General features: G+C 44.8%; 1 protein-coding gene and 1 long non-coding RNA gene across 6 annotated transcripts in view; one reads left to right on the top strand and one right to left on the bottom strand.

Annotated features, from left to right (window-relative positions):
• eif4ba (eukaryotic translation initiation factor 4Ba) overlaps positions 1–22,118 on the bottom strand; it is a 51,872-nt gene extending 29,754 nt beyond the window's left edge. For all 5 annotated transcript variants that reach the window (XM_072493734.1, XM_072493738.1, XM_072493735.1 and 2 more), the window contains exons 1-2: positions 22,076–22,118; positions 1,838–1,975 (exon numbers count right to left, since the gene is read on the bottom strand). In XM_072493734.1, coding sequence (XP_072349835.1) covers positions 1,838–1,975; positions 22,076–22,088 — 151 coding nt within the window. In that variant the 5' untranslated portion in view covers positions 22,089–22,118. The remainder of the gene's footprint in view (positions 1–1,837; positions 1,976–22,075) is intronic.
• The window catches only part of LOC140405394 (uncharacterized), a 149,874-nt gene continuing 144,546 nt past the window's right edge, over positions 21,922–27,249 (top strand). Inside the window, exon 1 of the long non-coding RNA XR_011938606.1 lies at positions 21,922–22,160. This is a non-coding gene — a long non-coding RNA (uncharacterized lncRNA). The remainder of the gene's footprint in view (positions 22,161–27,249) is intronic.

Raw genomic sequence — 27,249 nt, 5'->3', positions numbered from 1 at the left:
CCAGCAGAGAACCTAGGCCAGTTCGATGCCGCATATTTCCCATTATTAAAAAATGAGCTTGTGTTCAAATGTTTGCTCAGAGAACAAGTAGCATCTATATTATTTGATACAACGGGAACAACAGTCGTGGCAAGGGGTTTATCATTTTATACTACATACTGTTCATTCACCTATTTTGTTTCAATAAAACCATCTATTGGTTCAGAGCCTAAATTGTGGCCTGATAGCATGCACAGTCAGTCCACCTTGCAAAGAGAGGTGAATCACATGGCAGTACGTGAAACTTTGCAGTTACTAGTGTAAAGATTATGGGATGAATTCTCCGTCAGCGGTATTCGCCGTTCCACTGGAAGCACACGCTCACCCGCGGGTTTCCCAGCGGCGTGAGGTGGCTACAATGGGAAATTCCATTGGCCAGTGGTGGGAATGGAGAATCCCCCGCTGCCATCAACAATGCGCCACGGAGAAACACGTGCCTGGGGAGCCGGAGAATTCATCCCCATGGGTTCTCTGGCAGCATCCCTGGCAAGAAAAGGAAGGTTGTACAGATCTGATTATGAGAGTGGCCAGTAATATTGAGGCAGAGGGTGGCACGTGGCGCAGTGGTTAGCATTGCTGCCTACAGCACTGAGGACCCGGGTTCGAATCCCGGCTCTGGGTCACTGTCTGTGTGGAGTTTGCATTCTCCCCGTGTCTGCGTGAATTTCAACCCCCACAACCCAAAGATGTGCAGGGTAGGTGGATTGGCCACCCTAAATTGCCCCTTAATTGGGGGGAAAAAAATAGTTGGGTACTCTAAATGTATATTAAAAAAGTAATATTGAAGCAGATAAACCATTTAATATAAATACATGACCCTCGCATTAAATAAGGCCATTTTGGTGGTATACAGCAGAGCTGCTAGGGACTGTGCAGCAGGATCCGGCACAGAGGGGAGAAATAGTGTCCGAGGCCCAATCATCTTCAGCTTTCTGATGACTGCGCAGTGATCACAAAGCCTCAGATACTGAAGCAGTCAGTACCTGTATGTAGCAAAACCTAGATAACTTTGAGGTTTGGGCTGATTAGTGGCAAGTCAAATTTGCACCACAAAAGTGCTGGTTAATGACCATCTCCAACATGATAGAACCTAACCATCGGCCATTGACGTTTAGTGGCATTACCATCACTGAATCACCCATCAACATCCCATGGGGTTAGCTACTGTGGCTCCGAGAGAGGTTAGAGACTGGGAATTCTGCAGCAAGTAAATCGTCTCCTAACTCTCCAAAGCCTGTCCATCACCGACAAGGCACAAATCAGGAGTGTGCTGGAATACTCTCCTTTGTCTAGATGAATGCAGCTCCAACAATTCTCAAAACAACAGCCAGGATAAAGCAGTCTGCTTCATTGGCACCCGTAAACATTGACTCCCTCTGGTGCAATGTATCACATCTGCAAGATGCATTACAGCAACTCACCAAGGCTCCTTCCAAGCCTGTGACCTCCACCACCAAAAAGGACAAGGAAAGCAGATGGAAGGAAACACCGCCACCTGCAAGTTCCCTCCCAAGTCACCCTGACTTGGAACTAGATCACCGCTCCTTTCACCATCGGTGGGTCAAAAATCCCCCCATAACAATACTGTGGGGTCTATCTACACGGAATGGACTGCAGGGATTCAAGGTGGCTGCTCACCGACACCTTCTCAAGAGCAATTAGAAATGGGCAACAAATGTTGGGTCTTGCGGATGCTCACATTCCATTAGAGAATTAAAGTTGCCGCTACATGTATTTTCCACTCAGCTGTTCAATCTCATATAATATAGGTTATAAATAACATTTGTTGATTGCTTACCTTCGCTGTCCAAGTCATCGGTCTCATCTGCCCAGCTGACAGGCTTTGAGGGAATGTAGAGTTGGGTAGACCCGCCACTATCCTCTGCCAGAAAGTCAGTCAGGGTAAGAGTCTTTCCCTTTTTCTGCTTCTTCTTCCCTATACATTAGGAGTTAGAATTGTTAATGTCTTTCAAACTCAGTTGCAATGACACTATATCAAGGATGTTCATTGCTTATTCATTAAAACAGGCTCTGGGTTAACATCCCGATTGCTCCTTCCCTCTTCACCACCAATTAAATGCGTGCATAGGACCTCCCTACAACTCTTAAGGTCAGGACAAAAATAAAAACTCAACCCCAAAGCACTGTCTCCTAGATTGGAGGCTAAACTGAAACTCCCTTGAAAATTGTTTTCCTCTGACAATTACCTTTTTAACCAAGTATGTATGACAAGGCTGAATTGCCTCAAATTGCAATGAGCAGAAAAATAGAAACATTAGTGCAGAAAGAAGCTATTCAGCCCATCATATCTGCGCCTGCCATCCAAGAGAAAAGGGAAACTAGCCCCTTGCAGGTTACAGCACTTCAGATGCAGATCCAGGTACTTCTTAAAGGAGTTGAGCATTTCAGCCTCAACCACCACCTTAGGCCGTGAATACCAGACGCCCACCATCCTCTGGGTGAAATGTTTTTCCCCCTCATGTCCCCTTCTACCAATCACCTTAAATCTATGCCCCCCTAATAACTGACCCCTCATCTCGGGGAAACAGGTCTTCCCCATCTATCCTAACTAGGCCCCATAATTTTGTACACCTCAATTAGGTCACCCCTTGGCTGCCTCGGGAAAACAACCCGGGCCTACGCAATCTCTCTTTATAGCTGCAATTGTCAAGCCCTGGCAACATCTTTGTAAATCCCCCCCCTGCACGCTCTCCTGAACAATTATGTCCTTCCTGTAATGTGCTGACCAGAACTCCAGCTGTGGCCTAACCAGTGTTTTATACAGTTTCAGCATTACATCCCTGCTTTTGTATTCAATACCTCACCCAATAAAGGGAAGCATTCCATTGGCTTTCTTGACCACCTTGCACACCTGTCCTGCAGCTTGAAGGACCCGTGGGCACACACGCCAAGGTCCCTCACTTCCCCAACCCCTCACAATACCCTCCCATTTATTGAGTATTCCCATGCTTTGTTTGACTCCCCCAGATTTACTACCTCTCACTTTTACGGATTGAATTCCATTTGCCACATCTCTGCACTCTTAACCAAACCATTAATATAATTCTGGAGTTGAGACCATAAGAAATAGGAACAGGTGTAAGCAGTTTGATTCCTCGAGCCTGCTCCACCATTCAATAGGACTATGGCTGATCCAACATTCCTCACATCCACTTTCTCGCCCTTTCCCCATAACCCTGGATTCCCTTACTGATCAATAATCTGTCTCAACCTTAAATATACACAGCTCTCTATGGCAAGGAGTTCCAAAGACTTCACAACCATCAGAGAGAAGAAATTCCTCCTCATCTCAGTCTTAAATTGGCACCCCTTTTTTCTGGGACTTTGCCTTCTGGTCCTAAAGTTTCCCCATCCTCTAAACATTTACCTTGTCAAACCCCTCAAGAATTTTATGTGTTTTAATGAGATCACCGCTCATTCTTCCAAATTCCAATGTGGAGTCCCAGCCTGCTTAGCCTTTGCTCACAAGACAATCCTTCCATACCGGGATCATCCAAGTGAACCTTCTCTGAACCGCCTACAATGAAATAATATTTTTCCTGAAATAAGGGGACCAAACTGCTCACAGTATGCCAGATATGGTCTCACCAGTACCTTGTACAGATGCAGCAAGACGTCCTTACTGTTACACTCCATCCCCTTGGAAGTAAGGACTGCATTGGTGCACTAGCTTTCTGGGCTTCATGCCCCCCGCCCCACCCAGTCCCTTTGCATTGCAGCTTTCTGCAGTTTTTCTCCATTTAAACAATACTGTCCTTTTGTTCTCCCTTCCAAAATGAACTTCACATTTTCCCACATTATACTCCAATTGTCAACTTTATATCACTTTGCAAACTGTCTGTATCTCTCTCGCAACTTGCCTTTCCACCTATTTTTGTGTCATCTGCAAATTTGGCTACAGTACATTCGCTTCCTTCCTCCAAGTCATTAATATATATTGTGAACAGTTGTGGTCACAGCACTGATCCCTGTGGAACCCCACTGATCACAGGTCACCAACCTGAAAAATAACCCCTTATCCCCACTGGCTGGTTCCTGCCCATTCGCCAATTCTCTATCCTCTTCACGATCAATTTTTGTGCTATCTGCAAATTTCCCAATCATGCCCCCCACATTTAAATCTAAATGATTAATATGTACAACAAACAGCAAGGGCCTCAACACTCAGCCCTGTGGAACACCACTGGAAACCGTTTTCCATTCACAATAAACATCCATTGACCATTACCATTTGTTTCCTGTCACTGAGCCAATTTTGGATCTGACCTGCCACCTTCCCCTGTATCATCCCACCATATCTCACTTTTCTGACCAGTCTGCCAGGCGGGGCCTTGTCAAGTGCCTTACTGAAATCCATGTAGATAATATCCACTGCACTACCGTCATCAATCCTCCTTGCTACTTCCTCAAGAAAATTCTATTAAGTTAGTAAGACACTATCTTCTCCTAACAAAATCATGCCGACTATCCCTGATCAATCCATGCCCAAATGACAGTAAGGCGCAAAAGGGGAATAGCCACAAATCTAGCAGTAAGTTTAAACAGTCTCATGACAAAAAGTGCTTAATCATGAAGAATTATAAAGACAGACCAACAGAGTTGTAGAATTGCAAGAGCTTTTAGAATCAAGTTCTATCTTGATTCGAATGTCTATCTCACTTGAACAAATGCAAGCCCTGGAGATAGCAAACCAGTCATTTATAACCTACAGGAATTATCCCAGCATATTGCAGATTAGTATCCAAATGACCAAAGCTTGTTACATCAACTAGACTGTACGTCATTAAAAGAGATAGGTGCAAACACAATACATACCCTCTCCATATAAAAACAGCATATTCTAGGATTTACATTGGAAACCAGTGTGAAATTTTGCACACACAATATGTACTTGACCCAGTTCTCAATGGTTTGCACTGCATATTCCTGGTCATCATTTTATCTTTCCCAAAAATACATGTTATATCACGACTATTTATTTTATTTCTTTATAGGAGCAGTCAGGGAATTATGAAAATCTTGCAAGTAACAGAATTTTGTCATGGAAGGCAAGTCTGTAGCAATGGAAAATTCCAGGAAAATGCACAAGTGAACAGAGATACAGGTATTATTATGCCCTTCCTCTCATGTGCAGAAGAAACCAGAATCACCACCCCACCCACTATACTTTTCTGAGAAAATATGATGTGTTTCTAACGAACCACAGGTTTAAACCAAGCTTCTAAAGTTGAAACAGCCACTTCAGAAGGCAAAATCCCCAGTCAGACAGATTAAAGTGTAAACTAGGCATTGTATGTAGCAAATCCACAGGACACATGAGTATAGCTGTTCTAGTTTGGCTTCCCTCCCTGGGGAACTCTTATACCAATGTTCATTTTCCTCATGCAGATCCATTCTGGAAGAGTACATTATTACCCTCCTACAGTTCAACAGGTAGCTGCAAACCGCCAGCAGTAACTTGCTTAAGCAGCATGATTTAGTCACAGACTTGGCAGTGAGTACCACCAGCCTGACTGTGCGGCAGGTCTGGCTTCTTGACTGGAGGCTGTTACACTCCTGTCGTCGTGTGGACCACTCTTCCAAATATCACATTAGGCAGGAGAGATCGCAGGGCAAAGACTCTGAAAAAATCACTTTCATTATCCCTCATCAAGTCAAGCCACTTTCAGCTCACACATGCAGACTTCACAGCAAGCAAGGGTGGACATGTAGGATAATTCAGTACAGATCACGAAATGAGGATGCAAGAATTCAATAAGATTTTTTGTTTCAAAATGGAGGGGCACAATCTAAAAGTGCCAAAGATTCACAACGGTCACAATATTGGGAAGTGGTTGCTGGTGCTATATAAATTAATGAAATCCAGAACACTCCAAGACACACACCCAAATTGCCCAGTTGAAGCAAGTGGGGAGACATGTGCTTGCAGGGGCTCAGAAAAAAGGTTTGGGAACCTTGAGCAAGATTGCAACACACTTTCTGGGTTCTGCAAACTCTGGAAACCAGTCACAGAAAATCTTTATTGCATTAGCCACTTACTTTCCCTTAACTTGTGCAACATACCTTCAAACTCCAATCATCAACAATTTGGGAATATCTTTAAAAATAATTACTGCATAATTGGTGAGCCAAGAGACAGCAGTGGAACATGAATTTTGCTGTTAGGTGAGACAATCGAAGTCACACAAGTAGACAAAGTGTTAAATTATAGTTAATTATCAGTTTTACATAAGCATTCTAGTATACACACATCTGGTCACAATCAAAAGAAATATTTGTTATTACCTGTTTGCTTGCCATAATCAGCTACAGAGGTTCCCAAACTGTGGGCATAGAATTTTAGTGTGGCAAGCTTTCTCTCCTTTGAGGCAGCAGTGGCAACTGTGGAGAGATTATCCAGTCCGGAGGCCCAGTCCTGGGCCCACTGGATCAACGCCACCAAATAGCATGGGGCAAATGGGGAGACCAAATGGGGAGACTCTTCAACCTTAGAAAACATGTTCGGTGGCGAGTGCCAAGCAGACCCAGGATGTTTGTGCACAGACTTGCTGCAGAGGCCGGCAAGTGTAACCTATTGACTGACTGCCATGCCCGGGAGGCAGGAACAACCAGGAGGTCTGCAGAGCTATGCTGAAACTTCAGTGATCAGTAACTGTCACACGCTATGCTTCATATTGGTTCAGAAACACTCCACTTACCCTGGGTTGGGAGGAGCATGACTCCATATTCAGTTGTCACTTACCCTGTGAATTGAATTCATTTTATTTCAAAGCTGCATTGCATGTAGCAGAATCCACAATGAAACTATCCACAATGAAACTGCAGCCTCTGGGTGTATTAATATTATTTTGTGACATTTGAAATCCTCAGTAGAAAAGTAAAGTTTATTTGACTGGTCTGCAATGTCAGGGAGTACACAAATAACATTTCTATTAAGTACTTGTAAAAATTCAGAAGTTGATCTTAATACACAAACTTCAATAATTCTATAAGAATTGTTACTGTGTTGTTTTATTACAGGTTTGTTTTTGCTGGAGTCACACTAATTAATATGGGGTCACATTAGAAAATATTTTGGAAACCAGAGCTACTCTATGATAAATTATATATTAGAGCCATCTTTTACTAATGCATCAGTGTAGATAAGATGTTGCAAATGTTTAGCATTCTAATTTTACTGTTTTCTAACTTTGAAGTGTCCCTGCAGAAGGAGCCTGTGCTGGCAGCTCCCCAGTTTTTGCACCTCTCTCGTGACTCTTGGAACCGTAGAAAGCCAATTAGAAGCAGCACAATCACACGCTTTCTACAACCTCCGAAACGGAGCACTCAAGATTTAAAACAGGTCTGTTAAAATGGGTTACAATTGGAAATGCGTTATAGTGTACATGTGCAGTGAAAAGCTTTGCAAGTTGAAAATTGAAAACCGCGAGTTGAGATTTGTTTAACGTAAACAGTATTCCAGAAATAAAACAGACACCTTTGATATGCAGCCTGTTCCCAATTGTCAAAGCAGATCAGCAAAGTCATACATATTAGTAATCAGAAATTAAACAAATTTCCACTAGTCCTGAACCTAACAGCACAAGCACAACCAACCAATATAGCCCAAAAAAAAATATTCAATTCATTTGAGCTTGGAATCAACTTAACTGATAGTACTTTAGTCAGCTCACTTTAGTCAGCTCAAGGTATCCTAATTCAACACAATGCTCACTAAAACATTAACTATTAATAGCAATGTGTGTAGCGTTCAAACGTTTTATTTGTTGGAACGCAGGCTTTCAAAATACAATGAGCGTTCTTGGTCAACAGAATCATCGGGATTTAGTTGTTCATTCAGTGGTTTTCCCTTGTTTTCACTGATTCTCTGCAAGATGCAAGTTTTTCTCAAATTCTATAGATATTTCAGTTATGTCAAATATAATAGTGAACCAGAAACATAAATCAACTCATTTCATGAACCAGTTACAGTTCAAACTATGCTTCGTCAGAAATTATCCGGAATGGCTAAAGCAGATGTAATGCTTTCTGTAGACCATATTGCATGATTTTCAAAATAAACCATTAAAATAACACAACAAACATATTTTAGAGATAGGATCTTTCCCTTATCCCCTCCCAAATTTGATAATAATGATCTGCCCAAAATAATGGAATTTAGCCCTGCGCTGTCAATTTTTTAAAAGTTGTCCAGGAATGCTTAAAAAATGAACACAGTAGGGCCCCAGAAATGTTGCATGCTTTTAACACTTACCATTTGAAGACTGTATATGATTTAGTGGAATCGAAGACAGTCGCAACTAAAACATTTAAGCATGCAAAACTTTCTTTATCTTTATAATCTTTATCATTGTCACAAGTAGGCTTACATTAACACTGCAATGAAGTTACTGTGACAATCCCCTCGTCGCCACATTCCGGCGCCTGTTCGGGTCACAGAGGGAGAATTCAGAATGTCCAAATTACCCAACAGCACGTCTTCCGGGACTTGTGGGAGGAAACCGGAGCACCCGGAGTAAACCCAGGCAGACACGGGGAGAACGTGCAGACTCCTCAAAGACAGTGACCCAAGCGGGAATCGAACCTGTCGCTGTGAAGCAATTGTGCTAACCACTGTGCTACCGTGCCGCCATTAAGAATAAAATAATAATAATCTTTATTAGTATCACAAGTAGGCTTACATTAACACTGAAATGAAGTTAAACTTGGTGGGATGGTGTCACAGTGGTTAGCATTGCTGCCTCACAGCGCCCAGGACCCGGGTCACTGTCCGTGTGGAGTTTGCACATTCTCCCTGTGCCTGAGTGGGTCTCACCCCTACAACCCAAAGATGTGCAGGTTAGGTGGATTGGCCACACTAAATTGCCACCTAATTGGGAAAAGAAAATTGGGTACTCTAAAAATGTATTTAAAAAAAATATAAAGTTGGAAAATAACACAACAGGTTAACTTTTAACAAGAATTAGCTTTTGTACATGAAAGGTAATGTACAAAATCCTGACCGGCACAGATGCATAACCAAACACAAATGGTCACGGAGCCAAAGGAGGGCTGGTGAAAAGCTAGGCCAATTTTAAGGGGTGGTCTTAAAAGGGAGAGAGATGGATGTTATTCTAGAAAATGGGACTCGAATATCTGGAAACATGACCACAAGAATGGAGTGATGGGGGGGGGGGGGGGGGGGTACTGAAAAAAAAAGTGCTGGTTAACTATATAACTGACCCCCTATCCCACCGATTCACCACTGATGCCAATCCCCCCCCCCCCCCCCCCCCAGCCTCAACACCCTACCTCATATACACCCATCTACTAATGCACTGAAAAGTCCCGAAGCGTTTTAGTGTGTTGCTGAACGAAGACGCACACTAGTGCCATGTAAAGTGGGTGTGGTTTGGCTTTCCCTCGATGGTCCTGCACTACGGGAAAGGATGCTGTAGCAGCTCGCCCTTTTAAGCAGGTGTGCGTCGGAAGGATCATGTGGCCCGATCATCCAATGGGGAACGAGTGCGGGGATGTGTGTGCAGAGCGTGAGCTTTTGCAGCCAGTTTTTCGTTGCATGATCCCAGTGCTGAGCATGAAGACATAGATTAGTGCTCTGTAATTGGGAAAGATCAAAGGATTGCAAGCAAAAATACATGTGGACCCAGAAGCCACTCAGATTTGTTCTGCCGTATGCCTCAGCAGAGAAGGCAGAGATAGAACTAAAGCGACTGAAAGCCATGGGCATCATTAGATCCATACAATTTGCAGAGTGGGCAGCACCCATTGTGCTGGTAATCAAACAAGACAAGACCACCTGTATCTGCAGATGTTAATTTTAAAAATCTTTATTAGTGTCACAAGTAGGCTTGCTTACATTAACAATGAAATCAAGTTACTGTGAAAAACCCCTAGTCGCCACATTATGGCACCTGTTTGGGTACACTCGGAGAATTCACCTAACAGCACATCTTTCAGGACTTGAGAGGAAACCCACGCAGACACGGGGAAAACGTGTAGAACATAGAACATACAGTGCAGAAGGAGGCCATTCGGCCCATCGAGTCTGCACCGACCCACTTAAGCCCTCACTTCCAACCTATCCCCGTAACCCAATAACCCCTCCTAACTTTTTTGGTCACTGAGGGCAATTTATCATGGACAACCCACCTAACCTGCACGTCTTTGGACTGTGGAGGGAAACCGGAGCACCCGGAGGAAACCCACGCAGACACGGGGAGAACGTGCAGACTCCGCACAGACAGTGACCCAGTGGGGAATTGAACCTGGGACCCTGGCGCTGTGAAGCAAGTGCTGGTTAACTATAACTATACAACTGACCCCCTACCCCACCGACACCAATCCTCCCCCCCCCCCCACCACCTTACCTCGTAAAATCCCATCTACTAATGCACTGAAAAGTCCCGAAGCATTTTAGTGTGTTGCTGAACGAAGACGCACACCAGTGCCATGTAAAGTGGGCGTGGCTTGGCTTTCCCTCGATGGTCCTGCACTACGGGAAAGGATGCTGGAGCAGCTCGCCCTTTTAAGCAGGTGTGCTAACTGTTAGAAGCAGACAATAAATCTGGCTGCGAAACTAGATAGCTATTCCATCCCCTTATCCCCAAAATAGAGGATCTATATACCAAGTTGGAGATGAGCAGTGCTTATCAACAGTTAAAACTGGATGACACATCAAGAAGACATGACACCATAAATACTCATAAGGGGTTATACCAATATTCAGTTCAATATACACGAATACTGTTTGGGGTTTCACCATCTTGCGCCGTCTTCCAGCGAACTACGGTGAGCTTGCTGCACGGTTTACCCACGGTTATTGTTTATTTGGGCGACGTTTTAATAACAGGATCCACCAAAAAGTTTTGAAAAGATTTCAAGAGGTGGGAGTACGCTTAAAAAGAAAAAGTGCACCTTCCAAGCAAACAGGGTGGTTATCGGGTGGATGCTCAGGGGTTACACCCCATGGAGGACAAAGTTAGAGCAATAAATGAGGCACTGGCCCCTAGGAACACCTCCGGACTTCCTGGGGATGGTCAACTATTGTGGGCAGTTCCTCCTGAATCTATCGACATTGCTAGCACCACTGCATGTGCTGTTAAAGCGCCAGAGATGGGATTGGAAGGCACCCCAGAAAGAGGCTTTTAACCAAGTTAAGCAGGCACTTCAGTCTTCATGCTTATTGGTACATTGACTGCTCAAAGGTGGTAGTATTTGCATGTGATGCATCACTATATGGGGTAGTGGCTGTGCAATCCCATAAAATGGAGGACGTATCAAAAACCCCAACAGATGCGGAAAGAGGATACTCCCAAATAGAAAAGGTGGCCAGGCTATTATCTATGGCATCAAGGGGTTTTCTCAATACATACGGGAGGCATTTTACTATCGTCACAGACCACAAGCCACTTTTAGTGCTCAAGGAAGACAAAACAATTCCACCAATTGCTTCCGCTAGGATACATCAGTGGGTGCTTAACAGCTTATGAATATAGCTTTGAACATCAACCAGGGCTCACATAGGTAACGCTTTAAGTCGTCTTCCGTTATTAGAAAGCACGCCACTCTTTCTAATACTGCAAGAGATTGTAATGGCCTTAAACTTTCTGGACTCCTTACCTGTGACAGCACAGCAAATTAAGTACTGAACTAATAGAGACCCATTGTCATTGAAGGTTAAACAGATGATACTGCATGAATAGCAAAATGAGAACGCTTTGGAGGAAATGAAGCCATATCAGCCCAGGAAAGATGAGTTTAGTTGCAAGGATGGTGTCGTCCTTTGGGGAATGCCAGGAAGAGAATTACTGTTTGAAGAATTGCATAACGCCCATTTGGGCGTGTCAAAGATGAAAATGCGAGTGATAACCTGTTTGGTGGCCTGGCACCAATGCTGATATAGAAAGGATTATGAAACAATGTGACCAATGCCAGTTACACCAGAAGTTTCTTGCTGCAGCTCCCTTGCACCCCTGGGAATGACCAGCTTGACCATGGGTGAGAGTTCACGTCGATAATGTTTGATATGTTCCTTTTGCTCGTGGACACCCATTTGAAACAGATGAGGTTATTTGAAGTTAAGCCCACAGCTAAAAAACTGTGCCAAATGTTTCCCCACTCACGACGTACCAGAAGTACTGGTCTCAGACAATAGAACGGCATTCACAAGTGCGGACATTCATGACATTTAACGTAAAATGTAATAAAGCATATTCGGACTACACCATATTCCCTGTAGCAGTGAAGCAGGTCCGGCCAAAGCTACCTCTACATTGGAACCTCAATCAGTTGAGCTACATTGTCAGGGAACTTTTTCTTTCTCTGGGATCAGACAGTTTTGGATACCGTGTTAAAAATTGTTCATTGTTGCTCATGCTTTGAAAGTTGTACAAGTTATCAATGTACTATGTAATAAGGGACTAAAGGGGCTAGCTGCTACATCCCTCCCCCTTTAAGGGGCTGTGCATCGGAAGGGTCATGTGATTAGATTAGGGAATGGGGAACAAGCACAGGGATCCACGTGCAGAGCATGGGCTTTTGCAGCCAGTTTTCCCCCCAAAACATATCCCAGTGCTGAGAATGAAGACATCGATTGTAGTGCTCTGTATATAGTTAGGTTTAATCATAAACCCGCCATTGTTAGTTAGCTAACTAGTGGTCACCAATTATTGCATTCACTGCATACTCAAGAGAAAATTTGAAGTGACCTGGTTCGGGAGTCTGGTCAGAAATGAGAGAGATCTGGCATTGGGTAAGAAGTTAGGAGCAGCCTGACAGTGACTGCCATCCCTCAGATGATCGGGGCCATTAAATTGTAGGCGCTGGTGGATTAATGCAGATCAGCGAAGACAGTGGTGATGAGTGAGCAGGACCTAGTGTGGGATAAGATGTGAGCAGAACTTGGGATGAGCTAAAGTTATCGGTGGATGGAGGGTCACAGGCCAGCCAGACGAGCATCGGAACAATCAAGTCTGAATGTGCCAAATGCACGGATGAGGGTTGCAGCAGATGAGGTAGGCATGGGGGTGGGCGATATTACAGAGTAGTCTTTGTGATGAGTATAGAATCGAAAACGTAGCTCAAGGTCAAGAACAGTCTGGTTCAGACAGACAGCAAGCAGGGAGGGAGATGGAATCGATGGCAAATGTTTGTGGTGAAAACTGAAATACAGTTTACCAGTATTTTAACAGAAATGAATATGGTTCACCCAAGACTGGATGTTGGGCAAGCGGGGAAAATGATTGTCATGTGACTTCGATTACAGCCTTTACAGTGCTGTAGCAGAATGGAATATTGCAAAATATTACTAAATTTGCATTGTCGTATTAACTTATTATGCACTAACTATACAACAGGCCACCAGCTCCAATAAATGTATTTAAAATTTTTTTTTTTTTTTTTTTTTTTTGTAAGAGTACCTAATTATTTTTCTTTTCCAATTAAGGGGCAATTTAGCATGGCCAATCCACCGAACCTGCACATCTTTGGGTTGTGGGGGTGAAACCCACGCAAACATAGGGAGAACGTGCAAACTCCACACGGCAGTGACCCGGGACCGAACCCGGGTCCTCAGCGTTGTGGTCCCAGTGCTAACCACTGCGCCACGTGCCACCTCCAGCTCCAATAAATTTAACAAAAAAAGGAAGAGCATACTCTGCTGCACTGCTGAAGAAATCCTACCATTGGGCTGAAACTTGACTTTAACTCAGTCAAACTTCAGTTGCAGGAATCCATGGAACATATTTGATAATGGAGTGCTTAAAACAAGGCTTACGGTTGCTTTATTCATGGAGGACAATGTTAAGTTTGGGTAGAAGTTACATTTAAGCTTAATCCTGTAATTACAAAGTATAATCTATTGATATGTCACAAAAATCTAAACAATTACCAAGAGATACCACAAATGTCAGTGTTTTATGCTTTTATAACTGCTAACTATGAGTATTCTTTGGAGCAGACATTTTGTATAGAACTCCCCCTGACCTGTTGTCATTGAGTTCTACTCCAGCGATCTGATAAATGGGCAGTGCTCACTCACGTCAGTCAGGCAGAAAGTTTGTGAGATAATGCTAGAGAACTACAAAATGTCTGCTCCTAGATTAGACCCAACAACCAGCAGCGTTAAGTATAAAACTAGGTTAACAGGAGAAAATTGACAGGCATTAATACAGCATTTAATATTCCCACAAGTAGATCCTGCGTCACCATTTAATTTTTTAGGTAAGCAATATAAATGAAGGCAGATCAAAGTCCAATCTACAAGTTCCAAACATTACAAGGTCCAAACTCCCTATAAGATTCAAAAATGGAGTTCTATGTGGCAGAATTCCATGGAGGTGACAGTTTAGAGGCCCAGAATCTGGTAAAACTGTTCTCAACAGATATCAATAGAATGCATTGTGTGTTTGTGGGAATGCAGTGGGATTGTGTGTGTAGTGTTCTGAGAAACCAATAGCATTCACCCACATACTCTTTACTGGAGTACCTAGGAAGGAAGAGCAAATGAGTGTTGGCGCTGCACCCAATGTACCACATCACTAGTTTCCAATTCCAGTCTTACATCAGAATTACACCACGAAAACAGGCTAGTTGATCCAGCGATTCGGCATCCACATTTAATTTTGAGGCAAACAGTTCTATAAATCATATTTACCCACCATTTCCATAACTCTTCAACTCCTTTTCCTTCATTGACCTATTCAATCCCATCTCAAATGTTAACAGTGTCTGCATGAACCATGAATCCTGAACGTGAACTCCCCTCTTAATTTCCTGCCTTCAATTCTCAACTGAACATCTACTTCTATCCTATTGCATTTTTTCATCATTTTAAACACTTAATGATATTGCTCTATAACTCTGATTAGATTCCACTCCCCCACAAGTGTGTCTAGAAAATGAAGCTTCACAGATGTTTGTGAATTATATTAACGTTTTGAAATTTCTGTATGTTTGATCAGTAATACTCAGATGCAACGGCCACTGAAAGTTTATCCAAAGCTTTTAATTTTGAACCTATTGGAGTTATACATGTCATAAGCAATAAAACTTGGTGTTTATTTATATTGATACGCGTGTATAAAATGCTTGTAACACAGGATACCATCCCAAGCTGCTTCACAGCATAATCAAGACAAAAATCAACACCAACCAAATGGAGATTTTAGGACAGGTGGCCTAAAGATTGACGAACAATATTGGCTTTAAAGGAGATTCTTAAAATAGGAGAGGGTAGAGGCAGAGAGGTTTAGGGGGGGGGGGAATTTCAGAGCTTTGGGCCTAGGTGAGCAAAGGCACGAATGTCAATGTTGGGACAAATTGAGTAGGGAATGTACAAGAGGCCACAATTGGCAGAAAGCAGTTCTCTTGAAGGGCACTGTGGTTAGCACTGCTGCCTCACAGCATCAGAGACCCAGGTTCAATTCTGATCTTGGGCAACTGTGTGGTGTTTGCACATTCTCCCAGTGTCTGCCTGGGTTTCCTCCCACAGTCCAATGATGTGCAGGTTAGGTGGATTGGCCATCTAAATTGCCCTTAGTGTCCAACGGTGAGGTGGGGTTACGGGGGAGGGAGGAGGAGATTGGGCGTTGGAGTGCTTTTTCAGAGGCTCGGTGCAGGCTCGATTGGCCGAATGGCCCCCTTCAACATTGTAAGGATTCCATAATTCGATGAAATAGTTAAAAAAAGGTTAAAATGATAGGGAAATGGCCGCACGGTGGTTAGCACCGTTGCCTCACGGCACCGAGGACCCAGGTTTGATCCCGGCCCACTATCCGTGCTGAGTTTGCATATTTTCCCCGTGTTTGTGTGGGTCTCACCCCGCAACCCAAAGATGTGCAGGATAGGTGGATTGGGCACTCTAAATTGCTCCTTAATTGGAAATAAAAGAATTAGGTACTCTAAACTTAAAAAAAAATAATAAAATGATAGGGAGATGCAGGCTAGGATACAGGCACCAGAGCCTTGATCAGTTCAAGTTTGTGGCGAGCAGAATATGTGACGCTGACTTGGAGAGTATTGAAATAGAAGAGTATGGAGGTAACAAGGGCATGATCAGCAGGAGATAAGCTGATGCAATAGTCGAGATGGGTGATGTTGTGGAGGTGGATGTTGACTGGTGTTTACGACAGTGAAGCGGAGTCCAAAACTCAACTCGGGCCAAATAGGACGTACAGATTGCAAAGTCGGGTTCAGCTGGAGACAGGCAGGTATGTGTGTATGTGTGAATTAACTGCGGAAAGATGGAGATTATGGCAGGAGCGAAGATAATATCTTAGATCTTCCAAAATGGAGGAAATTGTGATTCAACCAGAACTGCATGTCAGACAAGTAATCCAACAAGACAATGGAGAGACAGTAAGGTAGAACTGGGTGTTGTCAGTGCAAATGTGGAACTTGACATCCCGATGTTTCTAAGGGACAGCATGATTTGAAATAGGAGATGTGCCCCAAGGACAGAGCCTCAGGAGACCCCTGAGGTAATAATGTGGTGGCAGGAAGCGAAGCCAATTCAGGAGATTCAATGGCTACAATCGGATCGGCAACAGGGACAATGGGAACAGCAATCATTCCCAAATATGCATCCTGCCAGTTACTCCATATACCCACTGTGGTTCTGTAACGCTTAATACCCTTACCTAACAAAAATGTCTTTTTTAAAAATTCATTTTTTGTAAATAAATTTAGAGCACCCAATTATTTTTTTCCAATTAAGGGGCAATTTAGCGTAGCCAATCCATCAACCCAGCACATCTTTGGGTTGTGGGAGTGAAACCCACGCAGACACGGGGAGAATGTGCAAACTCCACACGGACAGTGACCCGGGGCCAGGATCGAACCTGGGACCTCAGCACCGTGAGGCAGCAGTGCTAACCACAGCGCCCGTGCTGCCCACAAAAAGCCGTCAATCATAGTTTTGACATTTTTTTCCTATAAATTTAGATTACCCAATTATTTTTTTTCCCAATTAAGGGGCAATTTAGCGTGGCCAATCTACCTAACCAGCACATCTTTTGGGTTGTGGGGGTGAAACCCACGCAGACACGGGGAGAATGCACTAAATCCACAGAGTGACCCAGGGCTGGGATTCGAACCCGGGTCCTTAGCGCTCTAGTCGCAGTGCTACCCACTGTGCTGCCCGCTAGTTTTCACATTTTTAATTGACCCATGGTATCCAAAAACTGTTTTTGAGGGAGTGTATTTTACATTTCCACCACCCTTCGTGTGAAGACGTGCTTTCGAACATCATTTCTAAACAGCCCAGCCCTCATTTTGGACTTTCCCATTAGATTAAATAGTTTATCGCTATCTACCTGATTAAGTCCTTTAGTTATAAACAAATCAATTAGATCATCTTAATCTTCTAAACTCAAGGGAATAGAAGTCTGGCCGATGTCCTTATTATTTATCCCTGTATAGCCTGAAAATCATTCAAATTAGAGTACATATCCATTATCCCTACTCTTGTCTCCTTGTTCCTATCCAAGCCCATCAAATTCTAGAGATGTCATGCTGTGTACAGTTTTGGTTCTCTTACTCGAAGAGGGATGTAGTTGCATTGGAGCAGTTCAGTGGAGGTTCACTAGATTGATTCCAGAGATGAGGCGCGCGATTCTCTCAGCCTGGGACCGGGCCGGAGAATTGCGCCAGGCCGCCCCGATGCGATTCTCCGCGGTGCTATTGGCGCTGGCTGGGGCCCGTTCTATGCCCCCCCCCCCCCAAGGTGATTCTCCGCCCGGGATGGGCCGAGCAGCCATACCAACCCCCCCCCCCGCCCCCCCCCAGAGTCCCACCGACGCCATTCTAACCTGGTCTTACCCGGCAGGACCTCGGCTTGGAAGGATCCAAGGGTGGCCTGTGGGGGGCCTCCGGTGTCGCCTGGCCCGCAATCGGGGCCCACCACTTGGTGGGCCAGTCTCTCGGGCTGGGGGCCTCCTTTCTTCCGCGCCAGCCCCTGTAGCCCTACGCCATGTTGCGTCAGGGCCAGCGCAGAGGAGGGAGCCACTGAGCATGCGCGCGTTGGCGTCGGTGCTACTGCGCATGCGTGGACCCTGCGGCGCCCAGTTGACGCCGGGAACGGCGTGAATCGCTCCAATACCGTTCTGGCCAGAACGGCTGATCCTGAGGCCATGTTGACGCTGTCGTGTTTCCCGACGGCGTTTACAACGGCGTCAACACTTAGCCTCAGGATCAGAGAATCCCGCCCGAGTGATCTGACTTGAGAGGTTGAGCAGTTTTGGTCTATACTCTCTGGAGTTTAGAAGAATGAGAGATCTGAATTGAGGTATATATGATAAAGGGAATTGACAAAGTAGACCTGGAGTGGATGCTTCCTCTTGTGTGGCAATCTAGAACGAGAGGTCATAGTCTCAGGATAAGGGGCAGCAAATTTAAAACGGAGGTGAGGAGAAATTGCTTCTCAAAGGGTTGTGAATCTGTGGAATTCACTACCCCAGAGTGCAGTGGATGCTAGGTCATTGAGTAAATTTGAGGAGATCAACAGCTTTTTAATTAATAATAGGCTGAAGGGTAATGGAGAACGGGCAGGAAAATGGAGTTGAGGCCGAGATGAAATCAGCAAGGATCGTACTGATTGGCGGAGCAGGCCCGAGGGGCTGGATTGTCTACTCCTGCTCCTAGTTCTTATGTTATGAAAAGCAAGGAAAGATGGTGCATTATGGTCATTCAGGATGTCTTTGATTTAAGGTCATTTAAGTGTTGCATAAATGCATACAGAGGCAGTAGGCCATTCGGCCCTGCGAGCTTGCTACACCATTCATTATGATCATGGCGGATCATCAAATTCAAAGTCTGATCCCGCCTTCCCCCCCCTCCCATATATCCCTTGATGCCTTTAGCCCCAAGAGCTACATCCAACTCCTTCTTGAAATTATTCAATGTTTTAGCCTCAACTACTTTCCATGGTAGTGAATTCCACAGATTCACCATTCTCTGGGTGAAGAAATTTCTCCTCACCTCAGTCCTTATCCTCAAACTATGATCCCTGGTTCTGGACTCCCCCCACTATCAGGAACATTCTTTCTGAATCTACCCTGTCTAATCCTGTTAGAATTTTATAAGTTTCTATGAGATTCCCTCTCACTCTTCTAAACTCCAATGAATATAATTCTAACTGACTTAGTCTCTTCTCATATGACAATCAGCATGGTGAACTTTTGCTGCACTCCCTCCAGAGCAAGAACATCCTTCCTCAGATATGAACATAATACTCCAGGTGTGACCTCACCAATGCCCCATACAATTGCAGCAAAACATCCCTATTCCTATACTAAAACCCAGATACCATTTGCCTCCTTTACTGCCGGCTCTATCTGCAACTCAGTGGCTGATGCACAAGGACACCAATGTCTCACTGAGTATCCACCTCTCAATTTACACCCATTCAAATAATAATCTACCTTCCTATTTTTGCTACCGAAGTGGATAACCTCACATTTATCCACATTATACTGCATCTGCCGTGCATATACCCACTCATTCAGCCTATCCAAATTACACCGAAGCATCTCTGCATCCTCCTCACAGCTCACCCAACTTTGTATCAACTGCAAATTTGGAGACAATACATCTAGTCGGAGCGGCACGGTTGTTAGCACTGCTGCCTCATGGTGCCGAGGACCCGGGTTTGATCCCGGCCCTGGGTTACTGTCCGTGTGGAGTTTGCACATTCTCCCCATGTCTGCGTGGGTCTTACCCCCACAACACAAAGATGAAATGAAATGAAATGAAAATCACTTGTCACAAGTAGGCTTCAAATGAAGTTACTGTGAAAAGCCCCTAGTCGCCACATTCCGGCGCCTGTTCGGGGAGGCTGGTACGGGAATTGAACCATGCTGCTGGCCTGCTTTCAAAGCCCCTGATATTCAGGTAAGTGGATTGGCCACGCTAAATTATCCCCCAATTAGAAAAAAAGAATTGGGTACTCTAAAATTTTAAAAATTAAGAATACATTTAGTTCCCTCGTCCAAATTGTTAATATATAATGTGAACAGTTGGAGTCCTAGCACAGATTCCTGCAGTACCCCACTAGTCACTGCCAGCTAATCAGAAAAAGACCCATTTATTCCAAATCTTTGCTTTCCGTCTGCTAACCAGCTTTCTGTCCATCTCAAGACACCACCCTCAATCTCATGTGTGCTTTAACTTTACATAGTAATCTGCTATGTGAGACCTGGTAGGAGGTGTGATCAAGGCAGATTTGGAGGGGACAGAGATAGTATCCAAGTAAAGAAAATCCTTTACGATATCAGATAACACGGAAACCAAACGAAAGTTATAGTCATAAGCAATTTAGAAGAAAAAGGGTCCAGGGAGCTGTTGGATCTCAAGGATAAGAGGAGCTCAGAGAGGAATATGAGAATAGAAGTGAAACTACAGAAAAATGCAGATTCATGGTTAGGGCAGAGGGAACATCTTGTCCTAGCAGACAAAAATGCCAGATAGCTGCAGAAATGGTCACAATCTTGGTGATTAAGTGATCCTCGCAACTGTTGTTGGCAAGGGCAATGGGGAGGGCAGTGGAGGAGGATGAAGGAGGCATTTAGTAGTGAAGTGACGCCAGGGGTGATCATGGAATAATGAACATGTTTTGAAAGAAGAGAGTAGAGTCCAATAGTGCTCTATATTGCCAGCCAGAGCTGGCAATAAATGGCCAAAAGCAAATTACTGCAGATGCTGGAATCTGAAACAAATACAGAAAATACTGGACAATCTCAGCAGGTCGGACAGCTTCTGTGGAGTCATCCAGACTCAAAACATTAGCCCCCTTTTCTCTCAATAAACAGCTGACCCAGTTGTGCACCACGTATTACTTCAGCTCAGAAAGCCATCCAGCTTCAAGGTTCCGAAGGCCATTCAGCCCCACTATTTAATTAGGTTATGGCTGATCTGTACATCAACTTTTTATTTGTCTTGACCAATTAAAATTGATTCAGATTTTGAAAGCTCCACTTGTCACAGCATTCAAAGCCTTTCAGATAAAAGGATTCCAGTACCATGTGAGAAAAGGTGATTTCCCTTTGCCCGAGCTCTAATTTTAAGACGATGACCCCTGATCCCTCAAATAAAACTGTAAACCTGTATCTGCTTCACTGAATCCCTTTTAACATTTTAACTACCTCAATCAGATCATCCTTCAATTTTCTACACTCAAGGCAATGCAAACTAATAATTCAATAATTTAAACCCCACTGAAGTCTGTGACCCCTGGATTGGGGGGGGGGGGGGGGGGAGAGAAAGAGAACGAGATATGCCAGGGAACAGCCAAGGTGGGAGAGTTTTACTGGGGATAAGGACCGTTCTAGTTGTCGATGAGGGCGTGATTAAGCAGATCAGTAGCTGGAGAAACATCGTGGCAGACAAGAGGGCCACAGAGTGGTGTCGATTGTGATGGAGGCGATGAGAGTAGAGACGCTGCGCAAGATGGTGGCGATGAACATTAGGGGTGGGAGGAGAGCTCATCGGGAGTCGCAGCCACACCACACATAGGTTTTGCAAAGCGGTGTAACTTTCGGGCCTCCAGGAGAATTTGGAATGTGTAGATGTGCTATGTTCATGCAATGGGGCGATTACAAATAATGCCGCCGGGATTCGCAGAAGTTCCAGCACACGCGTCCGCAGCGTGACAGTTAGGTCCGCAGGGTAAAACACCGGCCCAAAAGGGGGAGGAGGAGGAGGAAGAGGGGGGAGGGTTGGAAGCATTTTTTGAGAAGCTGATTGCATATGGCCTGGCCCGCGCATGCGCGCCCAGGCTGCAGCCGAGGCCGCAGCCCCGGGTTACCGCTCGCTCTCGCCCCGCACACGCACCACAACGTACCGCGACCCCCTGGGCGGCCGCCCGCCCCGCTCCATTCCCACCGCCACCCGCACACAACGCGACATCCGTTCGCCCTGCTTTCCGAGGCGGTCGAGTGGCGGGCGGGGCGGGAAAGCCGCAAGTTGGATGCATTTTTGTCTCTTTATTTTCCGGCCCCGCGCGACACCCGCAGCTACTCACCTGAAGACGCCATGTTGGAGAATGACCACTGACAGAACCCGGATGTCGGCGTCACGTGACGCTCAAACTTCTTGGCAGTTGGGAGGTAAATCTTGTGGTTCGCGCGCGACTGTTTCGTTTAAATGAAGCGCGGGCGGTCATTGTTTTTTTTCTTCCTCATTGTTTTTCGAAAAAAATATGCTCAATTACCGTTTTAATATAAGATTATAATTGATCAGGCCAGAACCTGGGAAGACCATAAGACATAGGAGCAGAATTAGGCCACTCGGCCCATCGAGTCTGCTCCGCCATTCAATCATGGCTGATATTTTCTCATCCCCATTCTCCTGCCTTCTCCCCATAACCCCTGATCTCCTTATTAATCAAGAACCTATCTATCTCTGTCTTAAAGACACTCAGTGATTTGTCCTCCACAGCCTTCTGCAGCAAAGAGTTCCTCAGATTCACCACCCTCTGGCTGGAGAAATTCCTCCTCATCTCTGTTTTAAAGGATCGTCCCTTTAGTCTGAGATTGTGTCCTCTGGTTCTCGTTTTTCCTACAAGTGGAAACATCCTCTCCACGTCCACTCTATCCAGGCCTCGCAGTAACCTGTAAGTTTCAATAAGATCCCCCCCTCATTCTTCTCAACTCCAACGGGTACAGACCCAGAGTCCTCAAACGTTCCTCATACGACAAGCTCTTCATTCCAGGGATCATTCTTGTGAACCTCCTCTGGACCCTTTCCAAGGCCAACACATGTTTCCTCAGATCCAGGGCCCAAAACTGCTCTCAATTCTCCAAATGGGGTCTGACCAGAGCCTTATACAGCCTCAGAAGTACATCAACCTTCCTGTGGAGAAACAGAAATAATCTAGTATTTCCAGGGTCTTTTCCTTTTTGTAGCACTGACAGAAAGTTCCTTTTTTGGGGGATTACATTTGTGTGTCAGTCTGCATCTCAGAAATAATCTTGTCAATCTACAAATTAATACATGTTTTTCCTCAAATTGCAACTGTCTAGGACTCTTCGACAGGCTGCTCTTTAATTGGTACCACCAGCCCTTTCCACCCCTCCGCTGTGTGTTGTTGAACAGGCTTGTAGGTTCATATGATATAGAAGCAGACTTAGGCCATTTGGCCCATCGAGTCTGCTCCACCATTCGATCATGGCTGATCTCACCCTGGCCTTAACTCCACCGTCCTGCCCGTTCTCCATAACCCTTCAACCCATAACCAGTTAAAAATCTGTCTAACTCCTCCTCAGATTTACTCACTGGCCCTGTATCCACCCCACTCTGGGGTAGCGAATTCCACAGATTCACAACCCTTTGAGAGAAGTTGTTTCTCCTCAACTCCATTTTAAATTTGCTACCCCTTATCCTAAGACTGTCGTTCTAGAATGTCCCACAAGAGGAAGCATCCGCTCCACGTCTACTTTATCCATACTTTTTAGCATCTTGTACACCCCAATTTGATCTCCCCTCATTCTCCTAAACTCTAGCTGGTATAGGCCTAAACTGTTCAATCCCTCTTCATAAGACAAACCCCTCATCTCTGGAAACAACCTAGTGAACCTCCTCTGAACTGCCTCCAATGCCACTACATCTTTCCTCAAATAAGGGGATCGACATTCAAAATTTCCTTCAATTAAGCATTTCCCATTTGCCTGCTGCTGGGGGTTGGGGAGGCAGCAGAGCCAGGTCATTCACGAGGGAAGCCTGGAAACATTTATCCGTACAACGGCTTGCTATAAATGTGGAATTTGCTCCACATAAAGCAGTAGATGCTATCTTAATTAATAATTTAAAATCTGAGACCAATCGATTTTTGCCAGCCACTGAAGACAGCAAGCTAACATCATAGCCACTTTCCCTTTCTTCCATAAGTACCCTGGGGGGCAACACATTGTTCACCCTCTAAAATGAAAAGGTGCACAAGTCACCCTTCAAACTGCACTGTGGCTAAGGAGGGTCACTAATTCAGAATTTTGCAGGATGTATGACCATCTCCCAAAACAGCAATTACCTGCACACAACCTTAAATCCCTTCCTTCACTGTAAAGAGTTGCAACCAACAGATCTACTATATCTGCCGTCTTTACCTGGTCTGGGCCTACAAGTGATTCTAGTCCCACACCAATGTGGTTGACGTTTAACTGCCCTCTGAACTGGCCTAACAGTTGCAGCAACCTGCTGCAAAGCAGAACACTTAATAGGTCAACTTGGAGTGGGCAATAAATGCCAGCAATGCTCCCATCCCAAGCATACAAAACCTATTCTAAACTCATGTTCCCCTTTCCTGAAGATCTGTAAAGTAAACTGGGGGAGCAGCAGGGGTCAGAGCATGATCAATTTCCTTCCAGAGATACTTTTCTACAACAACTTGCATGTGCAAAGCACCATTAATGGAGAAAAGCAGCTCACTTGATCAGTGTCCCTGTCATTGGACTCCATATCTATCCCTCTATCACTGGTGTACCTTGGCTGCAGTATGTATGATCTACAAGATTAACTGCAGCAACTGGACTACACACTCCGTAGTACCACACTCTGTATGCCCACTCGATGCCTGTGCCTCTGTATTTACATTGTGTATTTATGTACGCCCTATGTTTTTTTTCATGTATGGAACGATCTGTCTGGACTGTACGCAGGACAATGCTTTTCACTGTAACTCGATACACGTGACAATAAATCCAATCCAAAACCACTCGGTTAGTAATCCAGGACCCCCAAGATAATGCTCCGGGAACATGGATTTAAATCCCACCACAGTAGCTAGTGGAATTTTAATTCAATTGATGAATAAAATCTGGAATTAAATGCTAGTCTCAGTAATGATGACCATGAAACCATTGTCGATTGTTGTAAAAAACCATCTGGTTCATTAGTCACTTCATTGCAGTGTTAATGTAAGTCTACTTGTGACAATAATAAAGATTATTATTATAGTGTCTGATAGGGAGGGAAATCTGCCGTCCTTACCCGGTCTGGCCTCCATGTGACTCCAGACCCACAGCAATGGGGTTGACTCTTAACTGCCCTCTAAAATGGCCGAACAAGCTACGCTGTTCAAGGGCAATTACGAATGGGGAACAAATATTAGCATTGCCAGCGATCCTATTAAAGAAAGAAAAAAATCACAAAGATGACCCCCATACCAGTTCCTTTCTATGACCTCTACCACAAGGACAATAACAGCAGTATTATGGGTACACCACCTCTAGGTTCTCTTGCAAATCACAAACCATCCGAGCTTTGATATTGATTAAAGGAAGAAAGACTTGAATTTATACAATGCCTTTCCCGACCTCCGGACCACCCAAGCTCTTTGCAGGCAATTCAGTACTTTTGGAAAATGCCACAGCCAACCCTGCGATTGGCAAGGTCCTGTGAACGGCAGTGTGAGAGATGATCAGATAGTCTGTTTTTGTGATTTTAATTGAGAACTAAGTATTGGCTGGGGCAGCAGGGAGAACTCCCCTGCTCTTCATTGAAATCGTGCCATGGGATCTTTTACACCCATCTGACAGGACAGATGTACCATTGGAAAGATGGTACCAGTGACAGTACAGCGCTCCCTCAGCACCACACTGGATTGCCAGCTCAGATTATGTCCTCATATTTTGGAGTGGGGCTTGAAGCCATAACCTTCTGACTCTGTGGCCAGAGAGTGCACTCACCTTAGTCAAAGCTGACACCATTCTTTCATCCCCGCTCCTTCATCACTCAACCAAGACCTGAGAATGCCCTACCTAATGTAACTGTGGGAGCACCATCACCATAAGCACTACAGTGTTTAGAGCAGAGATTCAAGCACCTTCCTAGGACAGCTAGGGATGCAGTAAATAAATGCAGCCCTACTAGTTTTGTCTCCATCCCAGTAAAACATACCACGGCATTTTACAAAGAGACACGCTGAGATATTGTGGGAATGTTAGCAGAGCTGGTCAAAAGCTTGGCGTAAACAATGGCTTTCAAGAAGGCTTTTAAAGATGGGGATAAAAGGAGGGGATATTTGGGAACAGAACTCCGAAAAATAAGTCCACGGCAACTGAAGGCCCTGTCACGGTGAAGTGGAGGCAGGATGGAGATACTTGAGGAGGCCTGAGTATGAGAATCACGCTACGGCAGAGGGGACAAAAATCTTAAGAAGATTGCAGAGGTTGGGTGGGGCAGGAGGCGTTGGAAACATTTGCAGAAGAGGATGCAAATTTTAAATTTGATCTGTTTGCAAATGGGGGGCCAGTTAGACCTGTAACAGATGTGCTGACAAATGGGACCTAGTGTGGGTGGTCAGGTCGTGGACTGTGAGATTTGGGCGATTTGGAGTTTATGGCAGTCAAGGAACTGGCAAAGTAGTTGTGTCTAGCGATGGAGGCACAAATATAGCTTTCCATGGTGGGTAGGTGTGGAGAAAGGTAAGATAAGTACAGAGGCGAGCAGTGTTGTGGAAGTACATTTTATTTTTATTTTTAAAATTTGGAGTACCCAATTATTTTTTCCAATTAGGGGGCAATTTAGCGTGGCCAGTCCACCTACCCTGCACATCTTCGGGTTGTGGGGGTGAAACCCACGCAGACACGGGGAGAATGTGCAAACCCCACACGGACAGTGACCCGGAGCCGGGATCGAACCTGGGACCTGTTGTGGAAGTAAATTGTCTTGACATTGCCGATGGGGCAGCAGTGGTGTAGTTGTAGTGTCACTAGACCAGTAATCCAGAGATGCAGGGTAAAGCTCTGGGGTCCTGGGTTCATATCCTGCCATGGCAGATGGGAATTTAAAAAAATCTGGAATTAAGAGTATAATGATGATGTAAATGTATAATCATTGTCGTTAAAAATGTTCACTAATATCCTTCAGGGAAGGAAATCTGCCGCCCTTACCCGGTCTGGCCTACATGTGACTCCAGACCCACATGGGGTTGACTCTTAACTGCCCCTCTGAAATGGCCCAGCAAGCCGCTCAGTTCAAGAGCAATTAGGGATGGGCCCAGACAGCAAAGCCCGCATCCACATCCCAAGAATAAAAAAGCTTTGACATTGCACAGGAATGATAGCCATCTGGTCCATGCTGTCCTTTCTGCTCCTCAAATGCCCTCATACTCTACTTCTACTCCACTTCCATCAATGCATCTTTCTACTCCTTGCTCCGTCAAGAGGGTGGCACGTTGGCACAGTGGAGCACCCGGAG

The sequence above is a fragment of the Scyliorhinus torazame genome, chromosome X (genome assembly GCF_047496885.1).
Source record: "Scyliorhinus torazame isolate Kashiwa2021f chromosome X, sScyTor2.1, whole genome shotgun sequence".
Lineage (NCBI taxonomy): Eukaryota > Metazoa > Chordata > Chondrichthyes > Carcharhiniformes > Scyliorhinidae > Scyliorhinus > Scyliorhinus torazame.
The sequence above is the reverse complement of the archived record's forward strand: the minus strand, read 5'-3'. Positions and strand labels throughout refer to the sequence as shown.